Source organism: Dermacentor variabilis, chromosome 2 (genome assembly GCF_050947875.1).
Source record: "Dermacentor variabilis isolate Ectoservices chromosome 2, ASM5094787v1, whole genome shotgun sequence".
Lineage (NCBI taxonomy): Eukaryota > Metazoa > Arthropoda > Arachnida > Ixodida > Ixodidae > Dermacentor > Dermacentor variabilis.
Genome location: NC_134569.1, coordinates 54874409 through 54896749, shown reverse-complemented (window position 1 = coordinate 54896749; position 22341 = coordinate 54874409). Strand labels below are relative to the sequence as shown.

At 43.9% G+C, this 22341-nt stretch overlaps 3 protein-coding genes across 6 annotated transcripts in view; 1 reads left to right on the top strand and 2 right to left on the bottom strand.

The window, feature by feature from the left end:
- The window catches only part of LOC142571890 (uncharacterized), a 473725-nt gene that overhangs the window by 207876 nt on the left and 243508 nt on the right, over positions 1-22341 (bottom strand). The gene's annotated exons all lie outside the window — the stretch shown is intronic.
- Positions 442-7736, top strand: LOC142571885 (uncharacterized). Of its 2 annotated transcripts, XM_075680568.1 has the most exons (4): positions 442-874; positions 2378-2527; positions 3363-3451; positions 4261-7736. In XM_075680568.1, the coding sequence occupies exons 2-4, from the start codon at positions 2465-2467 to the stop codon at positions 4481-4483; spliced, it is 375 nt and encodes a 124-aa protein (XP_075536683.1). In that variant the 5' UTR covers positions 442-874; positions 2378-2464; the 3' UTR covers positions 4484-7736. The 2 variants fall into 2 exon arrangements, with proteins under 2 accessions (XP_075536683.1, XP_075536682.1); XM_075680567.1 differs by lacking the exon at positions 442-874 and having other exon boundaries at positions 2249-2527.
- On the bottom strand, positions 6038-10374 carry LOC142571884 (uncharacterized). 2 transcript variants are annotated; one of them, XR_012825970.1, is made up of 4 exons: positions 10160-10374; positions 9187-9260; positions 7523-8974; positions 6038-7463 (listed from the first exon to the last, which is right to left on the bottom strand). XR_012825970.1 is itself a non-coding variant. In XM_075680566.1 (3 exons), the coding sequence occupies exons 1-3, from the start codon at positions 10364-10366 to the stop codon at positions 7849-7851; spliced, it is 1407 nt and encodes a 468-aa protein (XP_075536681.1). In that variant the 5' UTR covers positions 10367-10374; the 3' UTR covers positions 6038-7848. The 2 variants fall into 2 exon arrangements, 1 of the variants encoding a protein (XP_075536681.1); XM_075680566.1 differs by having other exon boundaries at positions 6038-8974.

The following is a 22341-nucleotide window of genomic DNA, read 5'->3' as shown; positions in this document are numbered from 1 at the left end:
TACGCTTGCAGAGTTTGAACCGCCTGATTTCTGCAACAAGTCAACCAACTAACCAAACAAAACGTCGTGGCTTACAGGGGGAGTACTCAGAATGTTCTCCGTTTCTTTTTTTTTTTTTTTTTTTTGAAGCGGTGTGTGACCCGTCTCGCTGAGCCGGAAGGCGAGTCAGGGGAACAGCCAGTTCGTTATATGGCGTAGAGAGCGCACTGAACACGAGACGCGTGCATCTACCCCCGAAAAGTCTGGAGGCGAAGCAGAGACTCCAAAAAGCGTTCCGTTAAATGCGGCCGTTTCGCCTGCAGCCGTGGTCACTCAAATTATTCCAGTGCAGACCGCTGCTCGGAATGCAGCGCATCTTAATTAAGGCGGCCGGGCGACATTGTTTCGCACGACGCAAAAGAAAGCGTGCCTTCTATTCGCAACTTTCACAGATGGTGGCGACGCCATGCGGCAGCCGTCGTAAGCCTCAACGAGGGGATACCCGCGTTTCGTACCCGCGTCGCCCGTGTTCAGTTAGCGTGGTGCGCTGGAGCCTTTGTTTTGTATTTGCGTTCGGTCGCTTTTTACAGCGGTATTTCAAGGTCTGCAGTTATCTACACAGCTGAGGCACAGGTTCCCTTTCGCAGTGACACTGTTTTCACGGGTAACGTTTTTCCTGAAATGGGCAAGAGGTACAAGAGCAACAAAATGTGCTGTGTGCCTCAGTGCACACACCGTGCAGTCAAAGGCGAGGTAAGCCTTCACTCGTTTCCTTGCGACGAACGAATGAAAAAGGAGTGGACAGTCAAACTGCGAATTGGCAAGCCTGTCACGAAAACTATGAAGGTGTGCAGCGCTCACTTTGTTCCCGAAGATTTCTTCTGGGGTACAACTGGTAAGTGAACATTTTCTACTTGTATTATGTTGTGTCTCAACGAGGGGCGCACACCGTGACCACTTATGTGTTGAGCGGCGTTTTAGCTGGAGAACATTTTCTTTCGTGGGGCACCTTATGTCGTGTTCGATAGCGCTCTTTTATGTCTGATCAACATCACTGCTAGCTGTCAGCTGTGACGAACCGCCAGACCGCCTCACAGTCGCCGTTAGTATGCACGCGTTGAAATTGCTTGGATTACTAGGCTTTTACCCGCCAGAAAAACATAATTCCTCCAAACATGCCTTGGTAGATAAATTTTGATTACTTCATTTTTTTAACACGCACTAAAACATTTATGCTAGGCGCCAGCGTTTTCTGCCCTTCCGTTGTATTGAAGTGCAGCAGCTGTGAGCTAAGTTGTGCTTTGCGTTTGAACATCTAAGCTATGGAGCAGGGAGGAAATGCTTTTATTGCAGCACTTCCTTGTAGAGTTATTAGATCAAATCAGAATTTCTAGAGGCCGCTACACGATGGTTGTGGAGGCGCTCGCAGGCTGAGCTGGTGCTTTCAAGTGAAATTGAAATGTATATATATATATATATATAGCAGTTGAAATGCGTGTAGTGGTGAAAATGTTTAGTTCGGTTGATGTGCTGGTTTTAATACATACACATTTCCCTGTATGATTTGTCATTCTTACAGCTTTGTGCAGAATTCAGAGTGCGAGTTATTTTGTTAATTATTGTTATAATTATTCACTTATGGCGCACATTGCAATCACAATCTTGAAAACTATTGATTCGAAACTAATCCAGTCTGCAAAACTTTCCTATGTGCAATGCTTCTTGAATATTTTTCAATCAATTCCCTGATATTTTGTCACTCTTTCTGCTGTGTTGTTCAGCATGCTCCAGAACTGGGTGCATGTGAATGTTTTGAGACCTAAACAGGTTCTGTAAGATGGGTTATTATACTCGCAAACTGTTATCAAAGTGAAAAGTTATAGAGGATAATATATTTCATAAAGGTTAAAATCATTGAAAATAATTAGGGAGGATGAAAATAAGGAGATAGTTGTTAAGTATTGGCTACCTAGTTGCATAACTGTGACTGTTATCCAGTCTTTGCTGATCCCAATATGCACTTAGTGATGGCAGGATTCATTTGGCCATTGCTATCATTATTGAAATAGAGCTGGGAAGATCAAAAAGTGTCGCTGTGTGTGCTTTCATGGGAACTTTCTATGATACAATTGTAACTTTTCAGTAGAAGTCCTTAAAAGGTACTAAAAGTCTACCCATACACTCATTCGAACTGAGTACAGATGTATGGTACATTTGAAATTGAAGAAATCTTTTTATTCATTTTCTTACTTTCCCTTTTATAAGCTTTTACTATTTTGTGCCCTTGATTTCAGTAGCGGTTGTAGTTATCTGCCCATCTTGGTTGCATACAGAATGTGTGCCTCCAAATGACACCGTGGGAAATATGTTACTAAGACCGTGATCTCATATTTCAAAGCACCAGAAATGTGGCGACCAGCCCGGCGACAATTGAAGAGAACAGCAGCACCGTCACGGTGTCTACCTGTGCGGAGCCTTGAAAGCAATGATCCAGTCAGGAGCCAGGCGTCGGCTGAGAGAGCCTTCCGGGCATCAGCAAGAGCAGCAAGTAGGCCACATTTTATAAAATATCAATTGACAAATTGTCTTGAAATGGTTATGAAGTGCAATGGTAACTTGTTTTAACGTGAGGAATTGGGCTGTTGATACATGTTCATATTAGACGAGCGCTTAAAGACGAAGACATAGAAGAAGGTAACAGCACAACACAAGCGCTCACTCGCAACTGTACGTTTATTTGAAAAACTACAATTATAAATGAAAAGAGGTCAAAATACAAAGAAAACAGGCAAAAAATGAAATGATGCAGCTTCATCAGGCATCCTAATCGGGCATGTGAACACACACACGTACAACAGCCTAAAGCAAAGCTTTGCACATTAGCACCAAACAAAAGACAAGGCAAAATCAAGTGGCATCAAGAAAATCAATTTCATCGCATGTTAGGTTTACTGAGGGAGTGCTAGTGCACGTGTCACTTGTTATGCAATTTAAAGGCTGCCTTTAACTTGCGCTTGAATTTATTATGCTGTGTGAAAATAACGGTAGTGTTCCCAAATTTTTGTGTGTAACGCACTTTCTTGCCTGGCTTGCTAGGTTAGAGTGGTTTTTGCTCAAATTTTATTCTTAGCACCCATGGGATATGATGCTTCTTATGCACTAAGTTCATGAAAACACCCTTCTAAATTTTGTTTCCTGGAGGTTCTTGGTTTTGTACATTCTCATTTTCTGCAAAGTGGGCAACACTCTTTTCTTATTGGTGAATCAGTTGTTTGCCACTAATTTCACTCGTGATGTGAATTAAACAAGCTGTAGCCATTGTTTTTATTTGCAGGCAAAGAAACTACACTTAATGAGTGTGACATTTTCATGCTCTTTTTCAGGACTCCCTACTCTCAACCCGCATAATGTCGCACCAAGGATTCCTTGCTCATCACCGCAGGGTAATTCAGAAAGTGCAAGCCCAGCCTGTGTAAGTTTGAGCTCAACTTCATGTAGCAAAGTTTGCAAAGCTTCATATGGTGTGCTTCACAACTGAGCACATAAGGCAAACCATTTCGATACCCAAACGAAGTCAAGAGTGGCTAAAACACTATTGCATTCTGAAATGCATAACTCACTTTAGCATGAGCTGTTTACAGGGAGCAGAGAGTTTGGCTAGTTGGTTGAAATGCATATTGAAAAAGATTGTGCAGAGACACGAGGGCAAGCCAAGGAAAACAAGGACGAGCGGTAACTCGCAAACGATGTTTATTCAAACACATGCATAAATAAATAGGAAAACCAAAACAAAACAAGGCAGTCATTGTTAACATCACGTGTTACCCTGTGTGAGTTGGCCAAGAAGCGAAATTCCCTGTTAGAGAAGTGGACGGAAGTCTGACTGACGCACACATCTCCGCCGATACATTTATGAAAGGCTTCTCTCTGCTTCTGTGATAGAGTTTCGGTTCTTGGCCAACTCACACGGGCTAACACGTGATGTTTATGATGACATCCTTGTTTTGTTTAGATTTTCCTATTTACTCATGCATGCATTTGAATAAACTTTAGTTGCGAGTTAGCGCTCAACCTTTTTTCTCGGCTTGTCCTCGTGTCTCCGTGCAAACTTTTTCAATATGCTGTAATACAAGATTCAGAAACAGTTATTCAGAAACATTTTTAGTGTGTAATTTTCCATTCGAAATATGTATTATTTATTGCGTGCAGCCAAAAAGAAAAGTTGTTTCTATTGCCTTTTTCCGTGCAACTTGTCATTCCATTATCTGTCTGTATTATCAGGAACCATCGGAATACGAAAGCAGCGGAAACGTCACTGAACATAGAAGGAAAGATGATGCCGCTGAGGCTCTTGTCCTCCTTAGTGCCCACGCAAGAGAGTTTGAAAACCTGGAAAACGCTGCTGTCGAGACCCTCCTGCAGTTCAACGAGAGCCAGACTGCTGCTTCTCACAAGGCGGTGCAGGTTAATACAGATACAGCCCCCCCTGCTAGCAGAACTCTAATTGATCTGTTTCACAGTGACGCTTGTGTTAAAGCCTTCACAGGTGTAGAAGATATGAATCTTCTCAGGACTATTGCTGATGCTGTGGCCGAATTTGATGAATTGAATGCAGAAAAAAGTGTATTGGAGCGAGTAACAATGGTGCTTGTTCGCCTTAAGACTTTTCTGTCTTTTAGGTGCTTAGGGGCATTATTTTCAGTATCTGAGGCTACAGTACACCGGTATTTTTACGGCACAATACGCCCCTTGGCAGCTGTCCTGGAAGCAGCTATCCCATGGCCGAGCAAGGCAGAAGTGCAACAGAATCAGCCTCAGTGCTTTGTAGCGTACAGGGATGTCAGAATTGTGCTTGACTGCACAGAAGTAGAAGTTGAAAAATCTCACTGTGCATCTTGCCGCATTCTGACTTATTCCCACTATAAAGGGGTACACACAGTTAAAGTTTTGATTGGCGTATCTCCAGGTGCACTCATCACATTTTTGAGTGATTGTTTTGGAGGTCGTGCCTCTGATAAAGCATGTGTGGATAATTCAGATATCTTGAGCAGACTAGAGCCTTTTAAGGATGACATCATGGTAGACAAGGGCTTTAATATTGACAGTAGATGTGCTGCTTTGGGGATTGGTGTTGTGCAGCCTCCATTTCTGCGTAAACAAACACAGTTTTCCCCTGAGGATGCTGCCAAAACGCTGCAGGTTGCACGAGCACGTGTCCATGTTGAAAGAGCAATTCAGCGGTTGAAGCTCTTTAGAATACTGAAGGGCCCATTGCCCTGGGAGACGCTGGCTGTCGTTGACGACATAATGATAATAATAGCTGGAATCGTTAATCTGTCTGCACCTGTGCTTGCAGACAAAAGATTCACGTGAGCATACAGGCAGTCATGTGTATGTGAGGCTATGGCTCAACGATTCCAGCCAGTTGCTCACTTCAGAACCATAAATATGTGGAATTTTCTTCAAATATAAGTGTAAGTGAGCACAAGTACTGTGCCTATTACAGTAGACTCCCTTTAAAACAAACCTTAAAGGACCAGAAAATTTGTCTTAACAGAAGTGCCCTAAAAAAGATATGTTAGCATGCTAGGGAACTATAAATATATGTTACATGAAAACTGTGAGTAACATAGACTTTCAGAGAGAGGATAATTACAAACGGAGCATTTATTGCAATATGTTTGAAGTGAGCTGAAGATTGAGTGCATGAACCAAGTCTGCGTTATCCTACCTCGAAATGTAATAGTCTAGTTTTATTTTTATTTTGCCATCTTTTTTTTACTGTATCCCACAGTGCTTGTTTGTTTTATTTTCTTCTGATTTTTGCTTTCCATTCTGCTCCAAGCATGTGAAAGGTACCCAGCAAAGCAGTGCTGCGTCTCTTTTATTTTGGTAATGGTAGACATTGTGGCCGTTACCTATGTCACTAGTGGGCGCACCATGCTGCAGGTGATGCGCATGGCACTGATATCTAGCCACCTCTTCACCGCGATAACTTGTGACGCAAAGCGGAAAGTGTGGCCGCTGAGCTTTTAGGACCCAAGTCAGGGATCGAGTGAGTGCACTATGGGAAGCAACTCGTGGCATGTGATGTGTGCAATGCCGAGATCTGGCTTTGTGCCGTGCCCTTTCCTGCACTGGCAAGAAAGCTTCCCCCAAGAAAGCGCGCTTTTGTAAGATGGCTTCCCCACACCTACTCAACCTTATGCATGACAATGTGCGTGCGAAGCTATATTGTGTGGATGTGCTTTCTTGTGCAGAAGCATTTTATTTTTTTCTTCCCTTGGTGGTGCCCCATGAACACTTCCACCAGTGCCATTGAGTGAGGTTGCCGTGATTTGCGATTTCTGTGGAAGTTTGTCTTAACCAAACTGCACACAATGCAGTTCGTCTTAAGAGGATATTTTTTGTATTGAGACCTGTAGGAAGCCAACCAAATGTCTAACATTGTTCGTGTTAACAGGAGTCTACTGTATATCGTGGCACATTGATATGCACATGCATGGAGAAAAGTAGGAAATCGGAGGAACATGTTGAAGGCGTGCGAAGGAAGTTGGCACGGAAAAGCACTAAGAGTGCAAAAAACTGCTTGCTCCTCTTGCTAGTGTTTGAATAACAGTGCTGCAATCAATGCAGCAAACTGTGTTGATATTTTTATCAACGACCTTACAAATATCTGTACTAAACCAAAATATTTCCTATGTGCGGATGACGCCAGTACTTTTATAACAGCTCTATATTGTAATCAACTGGTAAATGTGGCATACTCGCTCCCTATAAACCTGAAAAAATGGTCAATAGCAAACCAGCTGAAAATAAATGTTAATAAAACAAAAGCTGTTATACTCAGGCCAAAATCAAAGCAGTTCGACGTTCCTAACGTATGGGGGTGAACCACTGGAAACAACTGATTAAAATAAAATTTTTGGAGTAACTTTTTCTAATATGCTTTGGGATAATCACACTGACACTGGCAAAGTAACTCATTTAGCTGGAATTTTATCCCGCCTTAGAACATAACTACCATTCAGTGTCAAACTTATTCATAATTTGCTTTTTTTTTTGCTCGCATCTAAATTACTGTTTATTGGTTTGGGGCACCACTACTAAATCTAATTTACAAAACCTTTTCGTCCTCCTGAAAAAGCTTGTCAGGCTGCTTTATGAATTGCATATAACAGCCATACGCACATTTTTTTTTTCAAAGGACAAACAATTTACCAAAAAAATCTCTAAGCTAACACTAGCCTTCAAGCGGGAAGTACTTGAAAATAGGGTGTTTTTACACAACTTATCACTAAAAGAGAACATTCCCGTATACAGTACTCGTCACAAAGAAAAATGAGATGTTATAACCCCTTGGACTAACTACTCCAGAGAAAAACTCCATCCTGCCCACTCTCCTGAATAATTACAAAAGTACCACTGACATTTTAAAAATAACTGAAGCTGAAATACGGCAACACTATACGAGGTATCTAAACCTTCTCATTGGTTGAGATTTGTGTTGACTCCTTGTATCCATTTTGGTGCCTATGTAAACCTTCTCATTGGTTGAGATTTTTGTTGACTCCTTGTATCCATTTTGGTGCCTATGTATTCTTTCGAAATCTGTTTTGTTCCTGCAATCTTTTTGCACTGCCGTCTTGTAGAGGGGGCTGCGGGCCCCTGTCAAGCTGCCGTTTGCTCAGGCAGCTTTCAGCTGCAGCCGCCTCCATCTTTTTTTGATTGGAAATAAACTTATGTCAGTGCAGCTTCCCCCTTGCATGCTTCTCTTGCTTAATAATACAGCTGGATTGTTTGTTCTGAGTCTTATGTGATTGACCATGAAAATGCACACATTCTTCCATGTTTACTTTTGATGGTTTCTTACTGCACATACTTAAAAAGTGCTGGCAAATAGTGCGTAAAATACACATACTGCAGCCGCTGAATCAAGCTGTCAATAAATGATACGCATTTTTTCACATGGATAACTAAAGATTCCACTTCACTGTACACAATAAGGTCTACTTGCGTCAAATGCAAAAGAAACAGCCCCAATTGCACTTGTGTGTAGTAGGAATGTGTAGGCCTCAAGGTATAATTTTCGCCTTGGGACACAATGTATGGCAGTTTCTTTTGCTTTACAAGTTGTGCAATGCTTTCCGTTTTGCCACGTGTTGGACTCTTAATTTCCAGCAACATGGCCGGCTTCCCGTGCCTGAAAACAATCCCATCTGGGCTAAAGCCGAGCCACGGGACTATAGGGTTCACAACAAGGCCCACTGTCGACACTGCATTGCCAGTTTTAAGTGCATACTCTTCGAGAGCTGGCTTCTCGCACGCCTTGCCATATCTCGTGGCGTCGTTTCCTTGAAAGTTCTGCATTAGCAGTTTTTCAATTTTGTTTTGCCAGCTGTTTGTTGGCGATGGCACAAATCTGTACAATGTATGGCACTTACTTCCTGTTATTCTGAGCATTCGCTCTCTTTGCCACCGTGTATTGTTTTGCCCAGCAGTCTCGGCACAAATTCTGACTGCTTGTGGTGAGCTCACAGCAACCATGTCCTTATAAAATTTTGCTAGCCGAGCACTCAAATGGTTCATATTAGCTCTGTAAATTCTTAACTTATCCCAGTCTCTGAACACAACTTCATGAAAGAGAAGTTCCTCAAACTTTTGTGCATGCTGGCTGGTGAGGATATGCTGCACAATCAGGTCCGGCTCACAGCCTGCGTTTTCACAGCGCACATTCATGGCACTAACTTCACCATCTTCGCTTTGAAGGCAGCGGCCCATCACATGTCTTGCTAGGGCGCTTTGTGGAGCAGCAGCAATAAGCCGCTGTCGGATTGCATTGAGTTTCTGTTGATCCAACCGGGTCCTTGACGTATGCTGCACGTGGCACAAGTCCTTAATTTTTCTGGGCTTGTAGATGTTCTTTCCTTTCAACTTGCCCCATGCTTGTTTTACATCGGTGCAAGTCAGCAGGTCCAGGTTCTGGACACCAGTTCTGCAGCAGTGAACACAATGTATTACAGGTAAATAAATGATTTGCAAGTACAACCCAAGAATCCTGTGACAAAAGGCCAGCACATTCATACAGATAGAAGAAACTGTTCATCAATCTGTGTTTCACTGCACGTTGAAACTTGACTGCAACTTAGGTACACATATGCAAAAGAGATCACTGTTAGCTTAAGAATTGCCTTTGTACATGCTTACCTGTGTGTAAAAAGCAACATCGCAACCATGTGCTTGCAGCATTTCGAGTTGCCTGCTTTGCAAGAGCAGTGGCCCTGTAAGAAAAAAAATTGTTGCTTCAATGCAGGACAGGCACTCTTCAAGTTATGTGAATAAACGTGATGTATTGCTCTTTCTCCCGTTTCATTGCGTATCCTTTTTTTCCTTTCGCGCTGCCTTCATGCAGTAATTTCTAAGCGGCTTCTCGCGTCTTGGCTCCACACACAAAAAAAAAAATGCCAAAAGTACTGGAAGAAGCACTTTTGAGGTAAGCATGCGAATCGAGTTCTACGGTTCATCGGAGAATGACCAAATCAATGTAATGCTCCTACGGCGATGAAATCAGCTTTGTGGCATCATTAAACGCTTGCCATGTGCTGTACGACTGCATAGAATATGCTTTAGCAAATGAATGCGAGCGAATACCCTTTGTTTACTAGCGCATAAAGGCAGCATAGTTTGCCAGGCAACGCGAGGCAAGGGTTCGGACACCGAAGCCGCGGCAGTACACCGGACCCCTCTTAGCGCGTAGCCGTGCTCAAAGCCGCGCATCGTAGCAAAAATGCAGACGACGTGAAGCAGCAACTCGTGGTCCTTTTACGCATAAACCAGTTTGCCTGGAAACGCACATGTGTCGGAGCACTTGCAGGCTGAAGAGCGCAGCCATGTGCTCGCGTGTTCAAACTAAGAGTGGACGACCGAATATGTAGTACACGTACACCATGCCACACGCACCAGCAGCAAAACTGGCACACCATACTACTTTTCATGACATTTGCTAATAATACTGCCGTCCAACGCAGAACTAATTAGTCTCATTAAGCGTTGGGGCCCGCTCACGCCTCTGCGGTAAACACAAAGAGCTGTTTTAATTTCTCGTAGTGCGGCCACTGAAGCCTATTCGGCGAGGGACTCGCAAGAAAAAAAAAAGCCAGTAAATAGCACCTGTACCCACCTTTATGGTTTCGTCGCTCCTAAATTCGAACCACAGCTCGTGTGGTTTCTGCCGCACTTGTGACGTTTGCAGGCACAATCCTTGGACAGTGTACGACGAGACTGTGCATTCTTTCAAGCCGCAGCAAACGATGTGTCCTGCGTTCAGCACTTCTTCTCCTTCAACCAGACACCGAACACGCGTTTCTGAACCGCCGATGTGGGTCATAATACAGCCCAGAGTCAATGGTCTTTGAAAAGACATGGCAATACCACGCTGCGCCCGGAAACACTACGCGATCCGATGCCGCGCGTACACTAGGCGGTGGCGTCTACACGATCCCCTTAACGACAGCCATATTGAATTTCGAGTAGCGCCACCTATAGGCGGTGAAAGTTGCGAATACGCCGTCCTCCCGCGCAAGCGACCTTCTTTAAGTGCTGCCCAACGACCTGAGTGAGGGCGCACCGGTCGGCGCCAGAGAATGCAACGCGGTGTGTGCAACTGCGACGCTCCGCGAGGCATCCCGCTGTGAACCGTCTGGAGACTAAGCGCTCGCTCATGAACCGTAGAGAAGTTTTAACAGCTCTTCGCTGTGTGCCAAACGCCAACCGCAACCTAACGTAGATGAACATTGCGTGAATAAGGCTTAAATACATATCCTAACAAAGTGCACTTGAACACGGTCTGCATACTTAGAGTACTTGAAGTTTGTTTATGATTGTTCTTAATCTTCCGTATGATTCATTCATTCATTCATTCATTGAAAGCGATTAGAATTCGACGTCCAGAAGAAAAGAAAGGAATTGAGGGACGATGTAGTGGAAGGCACCTGATTAATTCTTATCTTCACCTGAGCATTCTTTAATGAGCGCCGAATGCTGAGCCGACGCTCGACCTTGCATTCTGCTCCACTCAGAATGCAGCCGCTGCGACCTACGATGAAATTGACGACCTAGTGCTAAGCAGGAAAATACCATGGCCGCTAAGCCACCATGGCAGTTGCCCGCGAGAAGTCTTTATAGGCAAACGTTAGGAGATGTTTAGCGAGCAAATGTAACCGGAATGTTCCATGAGCTTAGAGTTAACGAGGAAGGAACAGTGTTGAGTGTGGGCAGCTTAGATTACCCTCCTTACTTCGTGAACACAGGAAGCAAGACAGCAACGGTACAAGAGTGGCGCACACGTGGTAGGTCATAAAATACGCGAGATTCCCACCGAAATAGTTAGAGAAGGATAACAAAACATAGAATTTATTTTCATCATTCTTGACATATATTCATTTTCTTAGTACAGCAGCCGAGCTTTCATCTGTCAGCTTATGGTTACGCGTGGTCGCGAAACAGTAATTTAAGGTCTGACGGCATATATTGTGATTCATTAGCGCCTCCCAAGCAGAAAAATAACAACTCTTAGCACACATTTAGTAAAAAAAAAAAGAAAAAAGCAAGAAAAACACACCTCTAGAGGGAATAAGAGCAGCTGTATAGAGCCTGCAGCTCGCCGTGTTGTTCCATCAATTTTACGTGTTTGCTCTAGCGACATAATCCACTGGAGCGAAAGCTAAAGCAACTTAGATAGCTGCTGGTTTCCCGGATGGTGGCCGTAACCCGATTAAGTCGTTCACGAAGCGTAAGCGCCGATAAGGCGGTGCTCGTTTGAATTAGTAGCGTTAGGCTACGGTAGCAAGCAGTACTGCACTTTACTAAAACATTTTGCTCTAGCCGAAAAGCTCGCTGCTGTCTATGGCAGAGTGGAAGTAACCACTAACCATATATAGGGAAGATAAATCTGTGCAGTTTATCGGTTACCCTCGTGCGTTGGTTTGCGGTACAGATTGGCTTTCTGAATGATGAAGTGCCACTCAGATTGATAAATACTTTTGCGTCGGATCGGAAATGCCGAAAACTAATCCCACCGGCAATTGCAGGAGAATTTTCAAAAGTTAGCTAATTCGTGTCATCTGTCGCGTTATACTTCCCACACATATTTGTGAATAAATAAGAAGGAAGCAACCATTCGAATAAAGGGAAGGAAGTAACCGCCTCGAGATCTCACGGTAACTAAATGTAAGAAACGTGTTTCTTACGTTCATTTAGCCCAGCAGCGGTTATCGTTACGTTTAACCAGCAGTGGTTATCTTTAACATCTTCGTCCACATTTGTGTTAGAGGGAAAAAGAAACGTAAAAAAAAAAGGGGGGGGGGGTAACACCTTACGGGTGTGATCCGAAAGCACAACATCCACTAGCGATGTTCTCCCAGTTAAGCTTTTTCGCATCCTGTACGTACTGTCGATGTAATGTAGTGCCCACTTTACGCAAACCAAATAAAATATTTATTCATTCATTGCATTCAAGTTGTCAAGATGCGAACCACGGATCGCGTTCGTCTTATCTTCGATACTTTCAACGTATGTTTGCTCCATTTTTATGCCTGCCTTTATTCGTGATCATCATAATCTTTATCAACACTGTCACGGAGTTTAGTGGCTCTTTGAACACCGACGTGTTGTACACGCTTTTAAAGAAGCAGTTGCTTGTATGAGAGGGATGGGGGAGAATATACTGAAACTGAACAAACAACTAAGGTTAACCTGGAGAAAACGTCTGGTTCGGTTTGCTGAACTCGTGCTGGTGGCTTGGTCGAATCTAGCGCTGGGCTCGACTTCGCGAGTAGTGTGAAATTCGGTTTCTTGTTCTCCACAACCTTATGTACCGCTGAAGAACGGTGCTCTTCGAGACTCTGCGAGAGGCTCGGCGAACTTGACACCGTCTACCTACATTTCACATTACGTTAACAACAATATTTACCTTCTTTATGAGTCGTCTGCAACGCGTTTTTGCTTTTACCAGCGAACCCTCATGCAAATGGCACAAACATGACGCTACGTACTGGCGGCAGGAGCATTCTGTGGTAGCATATCATACGAATTTACTGAAATCTGCGTGAATAAACACTAAGCGGTGATCATGCGTGCAAAATGCTGCTGCGAGCTTTTTTAAGTGCTACTCGTTTCAAGAAAGTGTAGATCACTATAGTTGCAGTGTCCCAAGAAGGTCACGAGAGCTTGTCTAAGAGCCAGTCCAGTGCTTGAGTTATTCGAGTTGCAGGATCGGCTGTATAATGTGTGGATGTATGAACCTGTGATATTCATATATCCACAATTTCTTGTGTATACAGGGTGATAATTTTTAGGCTTTGCGAAATTTTCGAAGGTCGCCTCTGGCAGATAGCATAATTTTTGTCCTTGAGCTTGATTGTTCGAAGAGGTCGACATTACTAGCGCGACAAATCGAAATACATATCATATAATTAACAGCAAATTATTAATTAACATTTCAACTAATTAGTTTGAGGCATATAATTCAATTTGCAAATTGTAGCCGGTAAGCTTGAAAGGTTGCCACACTTGAAATTAATTTCCAAAATGACCCTAGTTTCGAGATAATGTTTCCCAAAATGTGGAACGAGATACGTGGACGTTCTAGTTACCTTTATGGTCGAATGCATAAAAGAGCGCTGTGTTAGAAAACTAAGTATAACAACTGTTCATTTCTAAGGCAAGTTTGATGGCGCATATCTCCCAACTGGCGTCATTCTGGAAATTCATTACAAGCGGATACGCCTTGCAACCTCACCGGCTGCATTTCTTAAATTGCAATATGTGCCGTAAGGTAATTAATTCAAAATATAATTAGTGTTTTTTGTTAATTAGTTGATAATGTGTGATGTCTGTTTCTCAGAATAATCTAGCTGAAAGACTAGAATTACGCTATCTGCAACAGGCTATCTTACAGCGAAGCTGTTTATTGGGATCCTGGGATGAAGCCGTCAAGAGCAAGGACCTTGAAGTCCTGCTTCGGGCTGTCCAAAGGGCCTGCGACAGGGCTGAAGATCACGGTCTTCCGCCCCCGGCGCATGTGCGGCCCGCGACTACGACAACGTAGTCCCTTAGGACCAATTAAAGTTTCTTGTCTGTCTGTCTGTCTGTCTGTCTGTCTGTCTGTCTGTCTGTCTGTCTGTCTGTCTGTCTGTCTGTCTGTCTGTCTGTCTGTCTGTCTGTCTGTCTGTCTGTCTGTCTGTCTGTCTGTCTGTCTGTCTGTGTGCCGTCGTTGTCGGGCTTAGCTAAAGAGGGGCCACGTGACCTAAAGGAAAAGAAGAGCTGAACAGGGGCAAAGGAGTTGGAGTGACCCCTTTCAAGGCCATCTCAGCTGCAACTATGGGAAGACCACGAGTAGTGCGTACTCCTGAGGAAGAAGCTGCCTACCGCGAGTGTCAGCGAGAGTTGGCTCGTGAACGGGCTCGTCGTCGTAGGGCCGACCCCGAGCTGCGCGCCAGAGATGCCGAGTTTAAAGGGCAGCGCTCCCAAAGCACGCTCACCACGCGAAACACGCGAAAGCGAAAATGAGGTGAAAGAATAGTGAAACAAAATATTTACAATATAGACGGCTTGCATAGTTTACTTGCATGGTGTAACTAAGAGAGCTTCGCTGTTCGACCATCTTCACAGACTAGAAGGGGCGGTATTTTTTTTAATTCCATAAAAGTTAGAAACGATCACCCTGTATATAAGTCCTGAGAACTTGTAGATATATCAACTTGTGAACATATGAGTGAACCCGCAGGAACCGTGGCCGCTATTCTGCGAGAAGGAAAGTGCTCTAGATTTAACCACACCAACTGAATGTTGGCGAACAACAAGCTGTATATTTTACCCAACTGCACGCTCGCTGTTCCCTAGAACGACGGAAACCTGAAGGCACATCCGCTACGAGAAAGGGGTGCACTTTGACCGTCGTCACTTCTTGTAAACATCGGTGGTTTTCTGACGTACACCACGTACCGATAAGTAGCCCACATTATGGACATCATTATCATCATCAGCCTGGTTACGCCCACTGCAGGGCAAAGGCCTCTCCCATACCTCTCCAACTACCCCGCTCATGTACTAATTGCGGCCATGTCGTCCCTCCAAACTTCTTAATCTCATCCACCCACCTAACTTTCTGCCACCGCCTGCTACGCTTCCCTTCCCTTGGAATCCAGTCCGTAACCCTTAATGACCATCGGTTATCTTCCCTCCTCATTACATGTCCTGCCCATGCTCATTTCTTTTTCTTGATTTCAACTAAGATGTCATTAACTCGCGTTTGTTCCCTCACCCAATCTGCTCTTTTCTTATCCCTTAACGTTACACCTATCATTCTTCTTTCCATAGCTCGTTGCGTCGTCCTCAATTTAAGTAGAACCCTTTTCGTAAGCCTCCAGGTTTCTGCCCCATATGTGAGTACTGGTAACACGCAGCTGTTATACACTTTCCTTCTGAGGGATAGTGGCAACCTGCTGTTCATGATTTGAGAATGCCTGCCAAACGCACCCCAGCCCATTCTTATTCTTCTGGTTATTTCATTCTCATCATCCGGATCCGCGGTCACTACCTGCCCTAAGTAGATGTATTCCCTTACCACTTCCAGTACCTCGCTACCTATCGTAAACTGCTGTTCTCTTCCGAGACTGTTAAACATTACTTAATTTTCTGCAGATTAATTTTTAGACCCACCCTTCTGCTTTGCCTCTCCAGGTCAATGAGCATGCATTGCAATTGGTCCCCTGAGTTACTAAGCAAGGCAATATAATCAGCGAATCGCAAGTTACTAAGGTATTCTCCATTAACTCTTATCCCCAATTCTTCCCAATCTAGGTCTCTGAATACATCCTGTAAACACGCTGTGAACAGCATTGGAGAGATCGTTATGGACGCTATCGTTTAAGTGCGTTTCCATACAGCTAGATGCACTCGCATTAAGTTTTATAATGTAAAGGGCGAAAATGTAACTCACGAAGAAACTGGAAGTAAAAATATATGTGGGAGAGGGAACGGGGTCATGGAAACTATTTTAGTATAGTATCGGCCATCGCTGAAATCACCGTCCGGTGAAAAATGCGATCCACGCGCCGGGACTGCGAAAATTTAAGCCCTGGCGGACGTGACCACCAAGTCGAACAGCGATAACGGTTCAGGAAGGGAGGAGCGGGAAAAGTGTTGAGGTGGGAGGGAGGCGAGGCGGGAGGGAACATGTCTGGAATAGAGAGAGAGAAAGTTGAGCCTTGGCCCTGCAGGCGAACCACTGTTTCTGGCGAAGGCTGCGCGACCTGAAAGTTTTCAGACTGCGGTTGGCGGTGTCCGGTAGCGGGTGAAGAGCATGGCTGATAACGCCCATGTATATTGGCCGTCGTGCGCGCACACTGACGGCTATGCGAGACACCGACTTCTAAGCAGAGATTTCGAAATTAAATGGTCATTTAACTGGTTCGCTTTTTTAATGCTTTAATTTGCTTCGTAAGGGAAATTTCGTTTAGAATAACGAATTGAATCGCCTGCCATAAGTGACCAGACTTGAATCTCCCAACGGACTTCTCATCTATTATATAAGGCAGCTGTGCTGGAAGGACAAAGGGCACGAGAACGCAAAACTGCATGATGCGGCGACTCGTCATCAGGATCGAAATAAACGGTGTGCTTTGTTTAAACCCTAACTAATAAATGCCATATTTAATGCTCATCTGATACGAAAGCATTATTTGACAATGTTGGCGCCTTCTTTATTGCACATGTGGACATGAGTCTTGGAAATTAATGTTTTCTGCTCGTCTTCTCTGCACTAGTGGAGGTCGCTCCTCGAAGGTGGTGGACCGCGATTTTTTTTTTTTTTTTTTTTTTTTTGGCGGGGTATAGGAAACATTCAGCAGACGTCACATACGCCGTATTGCAGTCGTGTTCATTGCTTCCGCTGTGCCGCTTGCGATAAGCGAATTGAAATAAGGCGTATATTTTCATCCTGCATGGCAGTACCACAATAAGCCGACCTCGATTACATCATGTCAAATGCCCTAAACGTGCGGCTTTTAGCCGTATAGAGGTTATGAGGCCGATGAGTTTTAAATCATAGGAGTTACGAATGTTGTGTCCGCGATAGATGTAACTAATACAATAAGATACGCTCTCCTATTTAGCGAATAAGCAAAGTTATTTTCTCTTACCGTGGCTCTGCGGTATTATTTGCGTGACGGGTTTATCCTGCCTTCATGTTGTATGAACAATGCCCCGCCTCACGCACACCGTTACTCATCAATTCGTAAAGTTCAAATATATATAAATATATATATATATATATATATATCTTCCCTAATGTCCGCTCCCTAAAGTAAAGACGACGGCCTGATTGCCGCACAGCGGAGGATAATACACAATGGGGATCATGAATCAACGATCTCAACGAAGCAGCTCGGGACATGCCCCAGATTTCTCGAAGTTTGAGCAAAGTTTAATAAGCGGACGGAATAATTCATCGCGGCGGGTCCCTTGGAGCTCGTGCGGCGGGCGCATTTAGATTTCCTGCTTCATTGTTGGCCGAGCAATTAGGTATTGAAGAGGTTGGCTAGGCTCCAGATTCCAGAGTGGCATATAGGACAGGAGGCCAGGTGAGCGAGCGAGGCTGCTAGTTATAGCAGGAAAAATGGCTTAATCGTCTAGGCGAGGTGATGGAACTGATCTCAGAGTAAACAAGTGACTATGGGCTATCGGGCTCATACTGTACACAGTGCAGTGGAAGCATCCTTGATCAGTATGGACACGTGATTGAAACACTAGTGGCGTACTAGTTAGCGCGTCGGTGCGGTGGCTCCCATTCGCTGCTCTTTCGTTTCCTCTTTATTGATTAGGAAATTATTATTTTTATTTCATTCGCAAAGGTATCTCAGTGCTTGCACGTGCTAACATGTCCTTTTGGTTGAGACAACAATTTTTTTTTGTGTGTGCATTCGTATTTCTACAACAAGCGAAAGAGAATAACTCGAAGCATGCTAGTTTCAATATACATCTGCGCAGGCTCCAAATAATGACATCCACCTGCCGACTAAGCTTGTTTAATTTTTGGGTAGGTTCATAACCACGTATCTAATATGGTAGACCGAACCAGACGCCTGAAAATCTGCAGAAATGACGGAAATTCTTTTATTGCTCTTTTTTTCTGAGTTTGCGAGAACGGTGGGCAAGGATTTCGTAAATGTAAGCAACAGTGTGCCTAACTGTAGCGCGCACGTCTTAAAGACCGATCTCAACACTCAGCCATAGGGATTCATGAATGTCACTTTTTTTTACATAATATACCATGGCTTCCGGCAGTATGCAGGTCTGCACTCCAGCTGTTGCATCTCGGTTTAACATCCTGCAGGCTTTGAAAGCATTGGCAGGTCACCCTTAAGAACTCAAGGATCTGTACGGAATGCGAGGAGACTGGAAACCCTGAACACTTTCTCTGGTCGCGCCCGAAATGAAAGGAACGCTGCCCTGGAAAATCCACATAAAAAGGATCTCCTGCATGTGTGCCTTCAAAGATCTTGTGTTCTGCGAAGGATCATTTATAGCGCGCAAAGGAACTTCACGTCTCCTTATCGCATTTTAAAGAGAGAGTGGTTTGACGGACATGTGGTGGAACACCGCAGTGATACTATACGATGCGTTCGGGTGGAGCAATTGCCAGCCTTGATCGCCAGGCTAAACGCGCCTGTCCGTACAAGCCGCCACCACCACCAGCATTAAGTATAAACAGGGAACCTGCATGAACATTTCATAGAGCACACCGACATACTTGAAAAGTGTTAATAAGCTTGCCGCTCTGCTTTGCGGTGCACAAACTCCAGCGGAAGGCCGCCGTCGGCAGCGGGATCATCGTAACACCGTGATACGTGCATATGTTATGTAGGCCAATGGGGTGCAATGGGTTCACGTAGAGAGAAGTGAAGAAAGCCTGCCACTTTTTAGGGCTTTCATGTCTGCGCCATCTTCCCTTGGTCGGCCTTCACTCTAGCCGATCGCCTTGCTTTCGTCGCATGGCACTCGCCAGCCCTCTCAAATTGACTTCATTCAGGAGTCGGCGTTTGAACCTCAACTTCAAGCTTCTTTGTCTGTTTTTTTTTCTTTCTTGTCCTGCTCCTCCGCATACCGAAGACCCATAAGGAATAGGACAAAGATGACAATTACAAAATTGGCGTTAAATTTCGTACAATTAACAAATTTCTGTATTGAACCAGCGTGCATCGACGACCTTTAGAAACAAGAAAAGGCTAATAGCAGCTGCAGCATTACACGAGGCATTCAAGAGAACGCCGTATAGCTCGATCCTCGAAGTTAAAGTATACTACCATGATGGAGTACTTCGCGAGTCTGTAGCGTGAACTGCGTAGGAAAGATAGCGCACGAAAATCAGAAAGGTTAAAATTAAGCGCGTCTCTTCGTGCCGTGATAAAGAAAGGAGAGCAGAAGAACGGAAGATTGCGCACTCGACTCTCACAAACGCTTCAGTGCTCCTGTGCTCAATTACCGCGGATCTCCTCCAGCAAGTGAGCCGTTAGCGATCGAGCGCATTCCAATTATCGGGAGCTGGCTTATTTCTCCATTATACCTAATCTGAAATCACGGCGACGGCTAAATTTAGAGTCATTAAAGCAAACAGTAATAATAATTATCCTGTCGTGAAGCGCTCAATCCACGCTGTATACTAGCCGACGCTTCTCTTGCGCGCGTTTACTCTTCGCAAAAAGTTTTGAAAAGAAATACTTGATTTCAGTGTATCACACCAGCGTCATATCTGCTTGTGGATAGCACTGCAATCAATATCTCGTCGGGAGTCGCCGATAGGAGGTATGCCGACGCGAGAGCGGCCGTATAGAAGGCCATCAGAAATAAATCATGGGACGTCGCTTGCGCACAATAGCCCTTCTGCACACCCGAAAGATTTTCTGTCGAGATAAGAAGCTTGACGAATAGGATTCTCGATAGCTCAGAATAGAAAAAAAAAGGCAAAACAAAATACGTCGTGATCCCATGCTTTATTGTCGATGCCCGGAAGCTTTCCGTATCGCCAAAGGCATACTAGAGGGCCATGGTATTCCGGCTTTCTCGATGACATTGCGAGTAACGTGTATTGGGCTTGCCTGAGAGACCCATTGTTTCGCAAGCCCGCGCAGTAGAGCTCAACGCATTCATTCCGCGGCCGAAAGACGGACAAAGGGAAAGAAAAAAGAAAAGCATCCGCCTGTTTCATTCATGTCTTGACTGCCAAGCTTGAGAGTATATCATTCATGATCGCACACCCGTCGTTCACGAGGTTTAAGAGACGACGTAACTGCCAAAGCTTCCTTTTCTTTTTTTCATACCTAAACGCAACTGTGGGCTCATGCTTCCCGAGTCGCATGCAAGTGGCGTCAAATAGGCGCTGCGTCGCAGTTTAGATGAATAAGTATCGACGCATTAACAACACCATTTCGGTGCTACGCATGAGTATCATTAGTTTACGTCATTAAGTGAACGCTTTGAGGTTTTACTTGCGTCGTTATACCCGACAGCGCCAGAGCGTCGTTTAATCTTGAGAAAATGTGCAGCTGGTTTTATCAAGCTGTATTAAAGCACCGCAACTGATGGCCCGACCATCGGCATTAATTGGGGCACGACACGAACTAATGACTAAATTGGGCCAGTTTGCAGGCAAGTGATGTAGGTGGTCGCTGTTCATACATTTGGCTTTTGCTCAGTACCATGGAAAAAAAAGAGGTTGTGGAGCAGGTGTTTGTTAAATGAGCAGGTTTTTTTTTATAGTTTGTCTTCCTTTTCTTCTCTACCTTTCTTGGTGGTTTGTCGTGTTAGCTAAGGTTTTCGTTAGCCGGCTAATTAGCAGCCAAATCTAGCATGATGCACAGCTAATAAAGTAATTATAGTGGACGCTACGAAGAGACTGAATGTTCTCTTTGTCGGACGACGCTATCTACGCTAAGACCTGCACGCTGTGTTTTCGTGTGTGACTTCCACAACGCATGCGCCTCTGAGCCATCGAGTACTGCCACCGGAGAAATTAAGCTCGGACAGTGTCTTTGGTTCCTGATTTCTTTAAAAATCCGAAGCGTTTTATGACACTCGTCTTGCTGGCAAACGTAGTCTTTGTTGAAAAAAAAAAATGAGCTGCCACTAATTGTTTTAGGCGCGGAAGCACACAGTGTACCTTCTATAATGTTACCTCTCATTATCAAAAGTTTCAAAAGTTTCAAATATCAAAACAATATTTTGTCGATGTTTCTGGTTCTCCACGCTTATGTTCTTTCCAGAGATATTAGAGCAGACGTGAACAAGCATGTGTGCTATACTAGAAGAACAAGAGTGAGATCGACTTGTGCGAAATAACAGATATTATCGCATTTAGTAACTTTCTGACGTTGCCAATTCCTCCATAAGCTATACTATTGTGCGTGCAGTGATGCGTTGCATTTTTTTTTTTTTGTGATGGACACGGACTCAAAATATTTGCTAATGACAGTGGTCCCTCTTTTCAATGCATTTAGCTTTGCCGAAAGCCTCTTACTAATAGAATTCTATCTTACAGCGTGAAAGGAGATTTTGCTTTCATCAGCCTCTTCACATGAGCATATTCTTCATAATCGTAATGAATCATGAGGTACGACATACAAAACTTATCTTGAACCTGTACGAAAACTTCAAAACGCGCCCTGAAAATAATTGCCCATTCATGTTACGATGAACCAAGTCTGACTTTATTTAATAAAATGAATGTTTTGCCGTATGATAAGATACACGAATGAAAAATCGCCACGTGTGTCTTCAACATTGTTAAGCACAACCTGCCTTTTCATGCTTCTATAGTTTACTCATCTTTTCGTGCAACCAGAAATCAAAGGTGCGGTAATTTTAATCTTCCTCCAGCTAAAAATATTTACGGACAACGTTTGCTATAGTTTTCAGGGTAAAAAATTTGGAATAAGCTACCAGCAGAAATAAAACAAGCAAATAATTTTTTATCCGTGCTTAAGAAATGCTTGCTTAGCCTCAATAATGCTTTTTAATGTGAACAATCATGATGTCCTTGCTTTTCTTTAGTAACTCACTGAAACCTGCGGAACATATCGAACTAGTGTTTCGATTTTGTCAAGAATAATAATGTATGTTCATAATAATGCAAGAACTTGCCTGCAATCCTCCTGACTAGTGTATTATGTGTTTACTTAGAAATATTTAAAAGTATAACGTGCTTTTCACTGTTTCGCATTTCATTATGTACGCTCGTGCAATTTAACGATATGCCACAAATATGTGTATGCACGTGACATATCTTACTTGCTTTGTACTTGCAAA

What these genes read in the sequence shown, in the direction of transcription:
- LOC142571884 (XM_075680566.1), bottom strand. Translation starts at nt 10,366, where the DNA reads ATGACCCACATCGGCGGTTCAGAAACGCGTGTTCGGTGTCTGGTTGAA. An exon ending in GGAGCGACGAAACCATAAAG is followed by an intron (nt 9,261 to 10,159) that starts GTGGGTACAGGT and finishes TTTTTCTTACAG; the next exon opens with GGCCACTGCTCTTGCAAAGC. An exon ending in ATGTTGCTTTTTACACACAG is followed by an intron (nt 8,975 to 9,186) that starts GTAAGCATGTAC and finishes TCACTGCTGCAG; the next exon opens with AACTGGTGTCCAGAACCTGG.
- LOC142571885 (XM_075680567.1), top strand. Translation starts at nt 2,386, where the DNA reads ATGTGGCGACCAGCCCGGCGACAATTGAAGAGAACAGCAGCACCGTCA. An exon ending in GGCATCAGCAAGAGCAGCAA is followed by an intron (nt 2,528 to 3,362) that starts GTAGGCCACATT and finishes GCTCTTTTTCAG; the next exon opens with GACTCCCTACTCTCAACCCG. An exon ending in AAAGTGCAAGCCCAGCCTGT is followed by an intron (nt 3,452 to 4,260) that starts GTAAGTTTGAGC and finishes CTGTATTATCAG; the next exon opens with GAACCATCGGAATACGAAAG.